Genomic DNA, 13710 nt, shown 5'->3' on the forward strand with positions numbered 1-13710 from the left:
ATTAACTGTTGTTATTTTATCATTATTGTATCATTCTATCTTCTCTTCTTGGACAGTCGCCCAACCCCTGAATAGCTGGATGGACCATGTGAGAGAGTAGGTGTGGACACACCCTTGAGAGAATATAAACTGTATAGAAATATAGTGTATTACCATATGTGTTGACTGGGTTGGGATTTATATCCTCTTCCTTTTCCTTGCTTTGCAGAAGTCTGGTGTTTGTACAGCAGGGACATGAAAATGTAAAAATGGATCTTTTTTCCCCTGCAGTGAACATGTCTCACTTTTACAATTTGAGAACATAAACTTGCTAAAGAAACTAAGAGAAAACATAACCATGAGATCTGAGATCCATGCCATATATGCCTTGTCAGTTAGATGGCGTCTCCGGTAATAGGTAACTCTTTGTTGACTGATATTCTTGGTTAAGTTGATACATTCAGATTCAAAGAGGTGTTAGTGCATCAGTCTGGAAGTACTGAGAATCTAACTTGTGCCCCATCTGGTTCTGAACATTTTGTGGGTTCAGAGAAACAAGAGGAGCCTTTGCCTTCAAAGAGCTTCTTGTCTGGGTAGACAGAGTCAAGGTCTGGTGTTCCGCTGATGACCCCTCCACCATCACCATGTGCAGAGCACGCCTCTGCTCCTTGTTTGTCCACTTCCTAGCTGAATCCTCCAGTGGTATCCCTGCAAGATGGGTGTGGTTATCCCCTCTTTACTGAGCAGGAGGCTGGGCTCAGGGCACCTTGCAGCAAGTGGCCCAGCTGGGGTGGGAGTCCAGGACCTTCTGACTGCAGCTCCTGTGCCTTTTACACTGTTGCGCTCATTCTACCAGCACGTTTCCTTTTTTAACTGCACCACATCTAACTGCCTACAGTATGGCCCAGAGCCCTAGGATTGAAGCAGTTCAGAACAGTCCTCCACATGGGCTTCTGAAATTTCAGGAGTCGCTTCTTAAGAGCAGGTTGTGTGATTTCCTCAGGAAGGTTTTGATTCCTGTAAACCCAGGGCTTACAGATGAACAGTTTCTGCCTCTGGTATGGTAGCTCTGCTGCTTTAAAAATGCATTGCAGAAGTTACAGATGCTTGTGGTTCCTAAAATACTTCAAGGCTTTAGAATGAAAACACTGTTACCTACTGCTGCCCACACCCCAGGTTACCAAGGTTAAGGCCATAGGAGTGCCCCTGGTCTCACCTTGCTCCTTCCCATCCTCCTTCCCACCAAAACAGAGCTACATGCATTTGCTAGCGGTGTCATTCTTGAACCTAGATGCATTTGTATTTTGGAATGAGCAGTTTTAAAAACAGCATTTGGAACCATCCATGTCACCTGGTCGCATTGCTGACAAGCTGACCCTCGTGGGCCTGTAGGGTATGGTCAGGCCCGGGGCTCTGTTCAGCAGACACTTTTGCACTGCTTTGATCAGAGCAAGAAGTCACTTTGTCTGGCATGACTACCTGCATGTTTTATTCCTGCAAAAGAAGTGGTTTTCACTGTCAAACTGCTTTCCACTTAGGGGAAAAACAGAACTCTCAGGTTCCTATCAGGGCCTCTGCTAAGCTGTATCACATGAGCAGGTGAAAATGTGCTTGGTGGAGGGTGTGATGACAGTTCTGCTTTATGCAACAGTCATTCCCAGCTGTCCCTGTGCATGTGTGACATATTTAGATGATCTCTTGGAAGAGATCTAAACAGCATCTAAGCAGGTGAGCAGATTTCTCTGGGAAGACCCATCAAAGTTGGAAACTTCTAAGAGGCATTTTGATTTGATAAGGAAAGGCTTTCACTTTGCATTTGTCTTTAAAAAAATGATCATATCATAATGCTGGCAGCGAAAATATGTAGTTTATGTTCTTCTCATGTTTAATCCTCATGAGCTACCATTATCCCTTTTTACACATGAGGAAACTGAAGCTCAAAAGAAATGAGGTCATGTGTCCAAGATATCACTCTGGTTGGTGACAACCAGGATTGGCTCTGTGGGGTGCTTCATGTCTATGCCCACCTTCCCAATCACATATAATTCCTCATCTGTTATTAAAACCAGGATTCCTCCTGGTCCCATGGTTCCTGGCCCTGATCTTGAGGGATATAGACAACTCTGCACGCTTTGGGTTCATTTTGTTGGCATGGATATCACATGCTAGGACATTCTTTGGGTAGCATATTCAATGCTTGGCTGTCACACAAACCTCCTGCTTTTTACCAGAGAACAATCTTAACTGTGAGGTGGATAGATTATATCAAATTTTTGAAGGATTCGTTTTCAACTTTCTGGAGAGTTGGAAATTTATAGTGTTCTTATAACATGAGGCAACCAAAAACATACGGGTTCCTGTGTGTTTGGTATGCACAGGGAGGTAGGTTTCCTTTGAAGTTTTAGCACATGGCCTGGGAAGTCCCTCGCAGGTGGAAGTTGGTACCATAGTGGGAGCAGGCTCCAGATAGCAGGAAGTCAGTATGGGTAGTTGGGAAGAGACTAGGGTTTTGAAATCAGGCAGAGGGGATTTATTTAACTGGGTCCATCATTTACAGTGTTTAGAAAACCCAAACCCATTTTTTCTCATCTCTGAAATAGTTACTGTGCAATGGTATTTTGAGGGTTAAGTGAAATGATATAAAGCACCCGGGGGTGCTGAGTCAGGGCCTCATGGACAGTAGCTCATTGCCTCTTCAAATCTGCCCCTAGATGTTATGTGCTGGAGGCTGAGACCATGCAGGGTGGTGGAACCTTCTGTTGCACCAGCGGTGAGCAGCCAGTCCTCAGGGCCACTACCTCCTGTCTGTTCTGTGCTTCTTTTCCCCTCAAGTACTCTGGCCTGGCTGCTCATGAGAAGCTCTAGGTTGAATGAAGATTTCTCAGTTTTTGGGAACTCCCTTCTCCCAGACTGAACTTTGCTAAATACCAGCCTAAGTTCCTCTGCTGTCCCCTAAAAAGGCATAAGATATTCAGCATTAATCAGAAAGCCCCTGACTGAGGCTTTCCTGAGAGATTTCAGAGACTTGCTGCCCTGGGACACCTGGTTTTGTGAAGCTGGAGCTGCGCAAGGATTAGGGGCAGGGGGCAGTGTTGGTTTCCTCTGTCTGTGTTGTAATCCTCGGCCTGGGAGACCCCAACCCTGGATCCCCACCCGACCCTTTCCTGAGGCCCTAGCTTTTGACTGAGTGCCTGTTGGACAGAGGTCTGCGTGAGGGAGCGAGGGAGCAAGTCTCACTTAGTGTACTCAGCTCTGACCCGGCTGGGAGCGCTGCGCTGTGGGGGAAGGAACGTGGGTCGGTGCAGTTCCTGACTGTCCTGTGATAGCCATCTGACCTTGGACAAATCACTTAACCCCTTGGAAACTCATTGTCCTGGGATTAATAGTATCTCCTTTGCGCTGTTAGTGTGAGAACAGGAAATAATACAGCCGCGTGCTGAGCAGTGTGCTGGCAAGTACAAATCACAGTGCAGTCACTGCCCTGCAGGGACACCTTCATTCCTGGCTGCGTGTTGTGGGGCTTTGCCTGGAGGGCTCTTTCAGGTGGGGGTCTATTATTAGCAGTTTCAACCCGAGGAAATGCAGCTTCCACAGGTGGGGTGATCTTGGTCCTGTCGTTTTTAATCACTTTTCTGCTATTGATTTCTAATTTTATGTCTCTTACCCTAATGTACCCCCTAAACTCCAGCCTCCTAGGCTGCTGCATTTGTCAGATGGCTAATGGTTGTATCAAACCTTACTTGTTTGAGAACAAAATTTCCCGACAGACCACTCAGGTGGTCATCCCCACCCCTGCTCCTTGCCCAGTCTGCCCAGAAAGGTAAAGTGATAGCTCCATCTTCCAGGTTCCCGAGGCCCCACATCTTGGTATTACCTTGACTCCTCCTGCCTTTCCTCAAACCCTACACCAAGTCTCTCAGCAGTGTTTATTGACTTATCCTTCTTGGTTTCTTCTGCTCCTTGTCACACCCATTGCTGTCACCAGGGCTCCGGCCAGCATCATGACCTTCTGCCTGGTCCATTGCTGTAGTGTCTGAGCCTCCTGTGTCTGTTGGATTCTCGAGGAGGAAGATGCTGAGACAAAGTTGGGAGTGCAGGACATGGGCAGCGGGGGGGTGCCTGTGAAGAATAGAGGGGCAAGCAGCATCAGGCAGGGAAAGCCTTAGGCTTGGGCTGCAGATCTCACTACAGTCGGCCTACTCAGCCTGCCTGGGAGCTCTGTACAAAGATTGCCCATCAGAGGGACCCCAAATTGGGCAGAGAAATCTGTGTGCTCAGCCGTTGGCGAGGGCCAACTAGGAGTTGGAGCCCATCTGGAAGGTGCTGCAGCTAGAGGTTGTCAGCTAACTGCCCTCCTGTGACAGAGTAGCAGGTTCTCCCTTAAAGGGAGGCCTGAGCTGTGTCCCTGCCCTCCTGGTTCTCCATCTACCCTTTCATATAGCTGGAAGAATGATCTTTCAGAACATAAATCTGATCATCTCACCTTTTGTTCAGGATCTTCCAGGGGCTTCCCATTTTGCTCAGAATAAAGTATCATAGCCTGAAAACCATGTCATCTCCTCTGTGGTCTCATTTTCTGTCAGTCATTCACTCATCCATTATCCTTTAGCTGCACTGACTGCCTTGTTGTACCTGGGACACATTCGGCCTGGGCCTACCTCAGGGCCTTTGCACTTGCTTTTCCAAGAATGCTGTCCCTGGAGCTTTGCATGACTCACTCCCCTGCTTTCTTCTGGTCTTTGCTCAGCTGGTATCTCTCTAATGAGGCCTTTCCTTACACTTTATTTAATTTGTACTCTTCCCCCAATATTTTCCCGGACCTTAACCTTCCTTTAGTTCTCAGCCTGGAGTGCACTCAAGTGTGCACTTTGTATTGGCATTCACTATCCATAATGCTAGTACATCCCTGTATCTCTGGTGTCTAGTGCTGGGTATGTAATGAATCTTTAGTATCTAGTTGTTGAGTGAATACATAAAAGATTTGCCCAAGGTCACTCATGGTGAGTGGTGCAGCCAGACTTCACACCACTGGTATCTGTCTGATTGCAGAGCTCACACCGTCCTACTTACCATTCTCTCCCCTTGCCTTGTGAGCACTTGGAAAATGGTGAATACCATTATTCTGAAGACTGTTTATTATGCTTGAACACTGTGGGTACCTGCGGTCTTGTAGGATCATGTGACCTCACCTAGGAGGAACCTTTTCCAAGACTCAGATTTCCCATCACACCAAACCTGGCCTGCTGTTACAGGTCCTGCATACCTCCTTTTGTCTGTTAGAACATTTGAGGGAACCATGTCTGAATTTAAAATGATTCTTTATTCTTTTTTGCCACCAGCATCTCACACTGTTTGCATCTGGGGTCATGCTAAGCTTATCGAATTGGAAGCAAAACAGTAACCTTATCATACTGTTTGCTATGCTGCTCTCCATGGTATTTGAGGTTGTGCTTAAAATAATTTAGTCAGAAAACCCCATGTGTCCTCTGGTGCCTGCTGGTGAGACCAGCATAGTGTCTACTTATGTCAGATGACTTACACAGACACCTCCAAACAGTAACGGCAGGCTGCAAGGAGGTGAAAAACTGTGTCATGTTTGCTAAGTTTAAATGACCTGCTAATGGTGCTAACAAACCCACAGCTTTTCTGGAACGTGAAAAATAGCTCTGACTTAAAGCAAATCTTTGTGCCTCTACCAAATACTGTTTCAGGGTCTTATTTAGATTTAAAAAGAGAAGGCTTATTGTTTTGCCAAATTTTTCCATTCGGAGTCTAACATGTAGTTATACCATCACACAAATGCAGGAGAAAATTGCTGACTACTTGAGTATATGCAGGTAGGTGAGGTGCGGCTTTTCCTATGATTAATGGGATGTTAACCAGGTTGACTGGGCTAATGGGACATCGTGTGCTAGACAAAAAACGTATTCACCTTCACTTTTGGTACAAATTTAAATGGCAGCCTGAGTCCTGTATGGAGGCTGCAGTAAGATTATGCATTTGAAGTCCTTTGCAATCTCCAAGGTGCTAGGAAAGCTGAAGCAATATTATTACATTATTTTTATGAGAACTCATTATATATAGAAGCAGTTCCCAAGTTTTGGTTAGGACATTACATATAACCCTTCCTTCCTTTTGGAATCATCTTTGAGTTGTGGCCTTTTCAGCCCAACCCTACATTGAGCTCGCTAACCCTGTGGTTGGAGTGTGTTTCTGTCTTGCTGTGAACCGGCAGCCCCATTCTCCCTGTAGCTCTTGACCAGGGCAGACTGTAAAGTGCTGGATGTTGTCAGAGTAACTCAAAACATGGCCCAAAAATATTATCGAGGAAGTTCCAGGTTTAAGATTGCATTGCTTACTTATATTTTTAAGCCTTGTGTTCTTGAATTCAGAGTGAGCTATTACTGACACCAGTAGAGATGCATGCTTTCCTTCTGGACTATTACATTGTCTTTCTTTCCATTCTAAAACAGATCACTCTCAGGAAATAGGCATCTTAAAAAAAAACACTTTTTAGTTTGATCAGTTGCAAACATTTGTATTATTTAGATTTGACCTTCAGAATTCAATCACAATGGATCTTTTCCAAGTTGATTGAATTATTGTGGGATGTGCAGAGAGTGTGGGGGTGTAATGTGCCTGTTTTGGCTCTCAAGTGACTTGATGTTACTCAGACTTTTATTGTGCTGCCTTCTTTGAACACCCAAATGTTCTCTTGCTCCCCAGGCAGATGAAATCTTCCTGACTTGAAAATAAACAAGATGTGGTGCTTGTATAAACTTAAACTAATGGAATGACTGACTTCTTGTGCCTCTCCATGTGTTCCCCTTGCCCGCAGAGAAGTGGGACGTGTCTGGCTGATTCAGTGGCTCTCTTGGTTTTCTAAATACTAATTTTAAGCTATATAGATACATTGGCCAACCCGCCTTGTAGTCTTCCTTTTTTATAGAAGCGTCAGCGTGGAAGCATATCACCATCTTTATAACTCCAGGGTCTAACTCAGAGTTTTACTCAGAGTACTGTCTGAAGGAAGTGTCTGAGTGATTAAAGCCCTGTATTAGCTATCTGTTGCTGCCTTTAGTAGCTTAAGACAACAGACCTGTGCTGACTTCGGTCCGCGTAGGGTAGGAAGCCAGGCATGGCTTAGCCATGTGCCCTGCCGCAGAGCGTCTCACGAGGCCGCAGGCAGGGCCTCCGCTGCAGCTGCAGTCATCACAGCCAGGCTTGACTGGGGGAGGCCCATGTCCGCTCACGTGGCTGGCGGCTGCCCCCAGGCCCTTGCTGGCTGTCAGCTGGACACATTTCCTTGCAGCCTGCGTCTGCCTGTGAGGCAACTCAGAAGGTGGCAGGTGGCTCTTCCCAGAGAGAGTGAGTGAGAGAGAGAGGACACCTGAGATGGAAGCCACAGTCTTTTCATCTCTTCCTCTCAGGATCTGCCATATTCTGTTCATTAGAGGTGAGTCCGTAAGTCCAGCCCAACTCTCGGGTGGAGAGCACCTAAGAACGTGAGTGCCTGGAGGGAGGATCCTGGGGCCATTGTAGGGGCTGCCTACTGATGAGAAAAGCAGGATCTACTTGGCGTTAGTTTCTTATTATATTATTTTATATGTGGGATAGAAGTTTCTCACGTGCTTGTTAAAGCTGCAGGAGCTGATCCAGGGCAGTGAGGGGCCAGATATTTGCAGGGAAGGTTGACTGGCTAGTTTCTAAGGGTCTATCTGTAAGTTCATGGGTGGTCATGGTCTGTCTCCAGTCTTGAAGGCTCAAACTTATTTATGCATCTGCCTCCTGCAGCCCAGAAGACTGCTGATATCTCGTAACTGTACCTGCAGGAGGGCCCGCGGACAGAAGGCCGGGGGCTTGGTTTCTAGCAGGATGTGCAGACCTCAAGCAGGGTGGATGGTTTTGTCTTCCTGCCCAGCAGGGTCTCCTTGTGGAGGAAGGCAGCGCGGATCCCGGCGAGGTCAGGCATCTGGAGAGCGCAGCCAGACCATGGGAGCACCGATGTGCAGTAGCACCAGGCTTCACCGTGGGCCACCACCCTGTCTGAGTGGACACTGTGGCTGTCTTAGTTAACTTTTCTAAATGTAGCTTCCTCTTAATTCTGGTTCTCATTGAAAATTAAATTTAGTTTTTTAAACAAAACTTTTGCACATAGTCTAATGGTTTAAAGGCCTGATACTATCAGCCACCACCCTCCCCCTTTTCCCACTTCCCATAAGCAACCGCTTCAAACTCCTTCTCTCCTTTCAAACTTTGCAACAGTTTTGGTAGTTACCTTGACGTCTCTGAATAATGCTTACCTATTGCTGCTCCTTGGTTTCTCAGTTGTAGGTGATGTTTACTGACTTCTCACTGTGGGAGAAAAAGACTTGCTCCTGGGTCCTTACGCTCCCATCCTTCATGCCCCTCATCCTCTTGCACAGACCTGTGATCTTTTTGGTTCAATCCCTGGTCCATAATCACATTATCCTGACTGCAGCTGGTGACTCACTGAACTGTGACTTACCTGATCGTTATTTCTGCACAACTTGTTTATTTCTTTTGAGTTCATAGTTATCATTTTTTAAAATTGGTTGTACTCATTACTAATTCAAGTACAAATGCCCTCTCAGTTACGTAAATCTCCTCCGTATGTTAAGAAGTGAGGCCCCTCTCACTTCCATCCTGAGGCAGCAGTCTCTCCTAGAGTCCTCTACCCACTGTAGCTGGAAGCAGCCTGGCTGCTCCATGGGCCTGTCCCTCCTGTTAATTCACAACCACTATTACTGCTGTTCCTCCTCCTTTAGTGAGACTGTAATTCATATGCCATACAATTCACCCATTTCCAAGATTCAGTGGGTTTTGGTACATTCACAAGGTTGTACAATCATCAACACTGTCTAATTCCACAACATTTTTATCACCCTGAAAAGAAACCGTGCACTGCTTAGCAGTCATGTCCTTCCTTCTCATCCCTGGAAACCAGCACTTGTCCTAGATGTTTGGTATACATGGAACCATGCAAAAATGGCCTTTGGTATCTGCTTCTTTCACTTAGCACAGTGTTTTCAAGCTTCATCCATGTTGTGGCAGGTGTCAGCAGTTCATTCCTTTTTCCTATCATGACTGAGTAATATTCCATTGTATGGATAGACCATATTTTGTTTATCAGGCATCCTTGATGGCCATGTGGGTCGTTTCTACTCTGATTATTATGAATAATTTTTCTCTCTCACTTTTGTGTCAGATCCCCTATTTCTTGGAATCTCTGTTTCCTCTGCCTAGTGTTCTCTTTTTTTTGATGGGAGGTAAAATTTGGGGGAGGTTGCCCATCTGAAAATGTCTTCACCTACTTCTCACATGTTCAGCTTGGTAGATGATTCAAGGCTGGAAATAATTCTCAGGATGTTGACAGTATCACTTGCTCTTTTTCTCGCTTACAGTGTTGCTGTTTAGGAATCCTATGCCATTTGTAACTCTCTCTCCTTCATCTAGAAGGCTGCTTCCACTCTGGAAGGTGATACCCTCCTGTCTTCGCCCTTTGTGCTCTGACACATCCCTGTGACCCTGGCCCCTCCGTGTGCTGGGTCCTTGGAGCTCTTCTGTCCCTGGACACACGGCTGTTGGTTCTGGGGTCTTTCTTGAATTCTGTCTTTGATAAGCTCTGTTCTGCATTACCTTTTTATTTCTTTCTTTCTTGAGCTCTTTGCATTCAGTTAACTCTCCTTTTCATTTCTCATTTTCCATTTTGTTACTCTTTGGCTCAGTTTTCGGAAATTTTCTTACTTCTGTCCTTCATGTCTAGGGTTCCATTTCGGCTACGATAGTCTTGCTTTCCAAAAGGGCTTTCTGGCTGTGTGTTCTTTTTCTTATTTTTTAACATCTCCCTATTCTTGTTTCTCGGCTACACCATCTCTCTGGGAATATCACCTCTCTCTGGGAATATTGTGGATAGTTTGCTTGTGAAGTACTCTCCCTAAATTGTGTCTCTTTCCTGTAAGATGCTTTTCTCTGTTTGTTTATTCTAGTTCCTGTCTTTCCTGTTATGTGCATCTCTCAAACATTAGGTGACTTCTAACTGTCTTCTTAGAGGTAGGAGTGGGTCTTAAAAAACTGATTAAGAACTGTAAAACCATTTCTTGATGGAATGATCCGGCTCTGCCACTTCACTGGGGAGCCCCCAGATTGTTCTCTTCAGGGCTTTGCTCCTCAGCTGCTGAGATTCCCAGGAAATACTTTTTGTTCCCATGCTTAGAGGTTAATGTTGGCTGCCTGCTGCCCTAGGATTGGGGTGGGAGTAGGAAAGGGAAAAAGACTGGAAGAACCTCAGATGTTCAGCATGTGTTATTTTTATCTATTCTCAGTAAGATACTTCTGCATTCAACTCAGTCCAGACCTACTGTTGTACCTTTTCCAGAGAACAAACCCCTAGTCTTCTGCTAATTGCTTCTTAAAACAGACTTTTTATCCCTTCTTTTGACTTTTGTCCCCTTGTCCATGCCCCACCTTCCAGAAGTGTCTTGTATTAGCAGTTTATCAGCCTTTTGTGAGGTGTCACGTTTTAATCAGATCATTTTGGTATTGCTCACTTGCAGCTTAGAATGAAATTTTCTCTGTCAGTTATTGACCAGTTATCTACCTGCTTCTCAGCTTCTAAAATGTGTTGTTTCCTCCCTCGCTCTCTTTTTGCTTAAAGGCGATGCCATTAGAAAAAATATTTTCATAGGTTTTCTTAGAGGATGCAAATGTAAGTTAATGTGTTCAGTCTGTCACCTTTAATGGGAAGTCCTTTAAATATTTTCTCGATAGCTGTGTGAGGTCTGAGATTGTTTTTGGGTCACTCCCTATTGGAGTGGCTGGAACTGTAGTCACTGCTGGGACGGAAACAGCATAGGGGTCATTCCAGCATGTTCTGTATGGTCTTGAGCTCTTCACTTGAGGGACTTTGCCACCTCTGTGCACTCTGACTAGTTGTGCCTTGATGGAGGCTTCATGAAAGGCTCAATCCAAGCCACAGGGCAAGTGAAACTCGGGAGTCCATTTTGCTCAGCCTTTCCCCGCTTCCACTTTCTCTCTCAGTTCCACTCCCTTTTGCCCTGTCCCCTTGTCTCTCAAATCTCAGTCACTGGGGGGTTAACCTCAGATTCTTGTTTTGCCTTATTACCATCTCATCACGCTTGACGGGGGCACCAGCAGTTTCATCTCCTAGAACACACAGGAAGCCGGCTCTGTGGAGTCGGTGCTTGTTTTCAGACTGGGGGGTGGGTTGGTGGGGGGGTGCTAGTCTGTATTCTTCATACATGGGGCTTTTCTTAACCACCGGTGGGAGTTCCTGCTGCTCTTGTTTTTCTTCTTTCCTTAGAATCATCTGGCTCATTTCCAGTTTTTAGTTATTTACCCTTCTCTACAAGGCCAGCGTATATGCACAGACACGGGAAAGTAGAAACCTAACCCACCGGTGACCACTGTGCTAGTCCTCGGGCCCGCCTGGGAGCCAGTCTCTTCAGGGTGTCTTTGCCTTGTCATTGCTCTTTGGTTTTGGGGTTTTCCCAGAAGCTGATTTGCTTTCATTCTTGGAATGAAATACCAATTCTTAATTGAATAAGAAATACCAATTCTTATTAACAATTCCACAGGTAATCTGACCTCCACTACTATTTCTCGTAGCACGTAGGTAAGAACTACCTTATTGGAAAACTTTTTTTGTTGGAGAAAAAGAAATTTGACCAACATAGAAGACAGGAGTGTAGGCTCTGATGTCTTGCCAGCACATTGTCTGTTGTCCCCGGAATGGAAATAGTGACGAGATTATTCCCCAGACTCATGTGCATCTGTCGCTATAACAGGTCTTCCATTTTTAAATACAGCTTATCATTCACTTTATTTTACTTAGATGAAAATGTTGCAATGTTGAAGTAATTAGTAATTGTGGTTTTTTTTATCCCCTTAAAAAATGCTTTCTCTTTGGAGAAGCCATTTGGAAAAGAAGAAATTATTATTGTTTTTTACTGGGGGAATAATTTTTGATTACTGTTAAGATACTTATGGAGTTTCTTTCTTTTCCTAAAGTTGTTCCAAATCTGTGGAATGTTGATGGAGAAGTTACAGTCACTGAGCAGAAGCTGGGAGAAGGTGCAGAGGAACTAGCAAGCTCCTATGAAAGAAAACTTGTTGAGGTAAGGCTGGCAGAGTCTGTGCCTTTATTCTTGATGTTGGCTACTTTGGAGGTACCAGAAACAGATCCAGCCTGTTAAAAAGATGTTAGCAAAACAGCCAACCCTTTCCCCATCCTCCTCCACACACCAAACAAAACACAAAATGGTACAAGCATTGTCCTTGATAAGGAAAAGAGCTGGTTCTTTGAAGAACATCGTTTAATTAGAATCTCTGTACACCTGTGGCAAGGAACTAAGAGAGAAAACATAAACATGTAATGTTAAAAATAGAAAACAAATGTACCCTTGAATTTGGAGCAGATTAAAAACAGGAGAGACTTTCACATACAACCTTGTGCTGATAAATGTGAAAATATGAACAAGATGGACTATTTTCTAGGGTAACATTTACTACAAAAATTAATTGAAAATGAGGCTGACTCTCTGAAGGGTACAAGAAAAGCTTCTTGAACAAAGTTGTCAAAGTAATTAAAGAGTTGTTTCCTTCGAAGATAGCAAGCCTGGATGGCTTTATAGTGATTTCCAGGAAACCCTTCAAGGTATGCACAGAAAGCCCTTTGCTATTTGTATTTCCTTGAAGCATTATCTCTCTATATATCTATACATATATGTATATCTGTGTATCTTGCTCTAAGTGTGCATCTCTCTGATATAAAAAACCTGTCAAAGATAGCATAAATATCAAAACTATTGACAAGTCTCATTTGTGTGTAGATATATAAAAATTCTAGATACTACCCAGTCAAATTCAATTGCATATTGAAGGAAAAATCCACATAAAATAAGAGTGATGTAGGATTTCAAAGATGGCCTAATGTTAGGTAATTCTCATCAACTCATTCACAGATCAAAGGGGAAGAACCAGATACTGATCCAAATAGGTATTAAAAGGTCATTTGGTAACATTCATCACTGGTATCAGATAAAGATATTTTTGATAAATGAATAAAGGTACTTTTGGTATGATAGTGTTTTTATCAGAAACCTTTATGACCATACTCAGTAGTAAAGCTGGGAGTAGTAAAGCTGTGTTTCCAGTTAGGTAACTAATATATAAAATGTATATAGGTGTGTATGGTTGTGATGGCCACATGGTGGTAAGTTTATTACAAGTCATATATGTTTGTGTATATATACACATGTGAGTACACAACTGTACTTTCAGTGGTTTCTAAATCTTTTGTAGTAAATTATATTTTTGAAATCAGAAAAACCCCTGCCGTAGCCATAGAGACATGCCTGACCCAGAGGTGGGTTTCACCGGCAGGCCCTGGAGGAGCATCCCCCGGCTCGTTCCTGGTTCTGGCTGACTCTCTTGTGGTCTGTGTCATCTGCTTTCTAATGAACACTAAAGAAGAGAGGTGACTTTTGAAGCAACTTGAGTTCTAACTTATGAATGCTTAAGGGAAGGCAAGCCAGGGTCTTAGCAAAACAGTCTGGTGGGGGAACAGTTAAAAATCAGGATGGAAGAGGTTGGGGACCAGGAGGACTACAGGGCCTTTCCCCAGCCCTCTGCCCATTCGTGGAGCCCCAGTCAGTGTGGGTCATGGGACCTGACTTGGCTGGTGACAGT

The 13710-nt window shown here is 44.5% G+C and overlaps 1 protein-coding gene across 4 annotated transcripts in view; it reads left to right on the plus strand.

The window, feature by feature from the left end:
- LOC108401178 (sorting nexin-29) overlaps positions 1-13710 on the plus strand; it is a 585108-nt gene that overhangs the window by 322000 nt on the left and 249398 nt on the right. For all 4 annotated transcript variants that reach the window (XM_073215554.1, XM_073215556.1, XM_073215555.1 and 1 more), the window contains one exon: positions 12031-12137. In XM_073215554.1, the coding sequence (XP_073071655.1) occupies positions 12031-12137 (107 nt within the window). The remainder of the gene's footprint in view (positions 1-12030; positions 12138-13710) is intronic.

This window comes from Manis javanica, chromosome 10 (assembly GCF_040802235.1).
Source record: "Manis javanica isolate MJ-LG chromosome 10, MJ_LKY, whole genome shotgun sequence".
Taxonomy (NCBI): domain Eukaryota; kingdom Metazoa; phylum Chordata; class Mammalia; order Pholidota; family Manidae; genus Manis; species Manis javanica.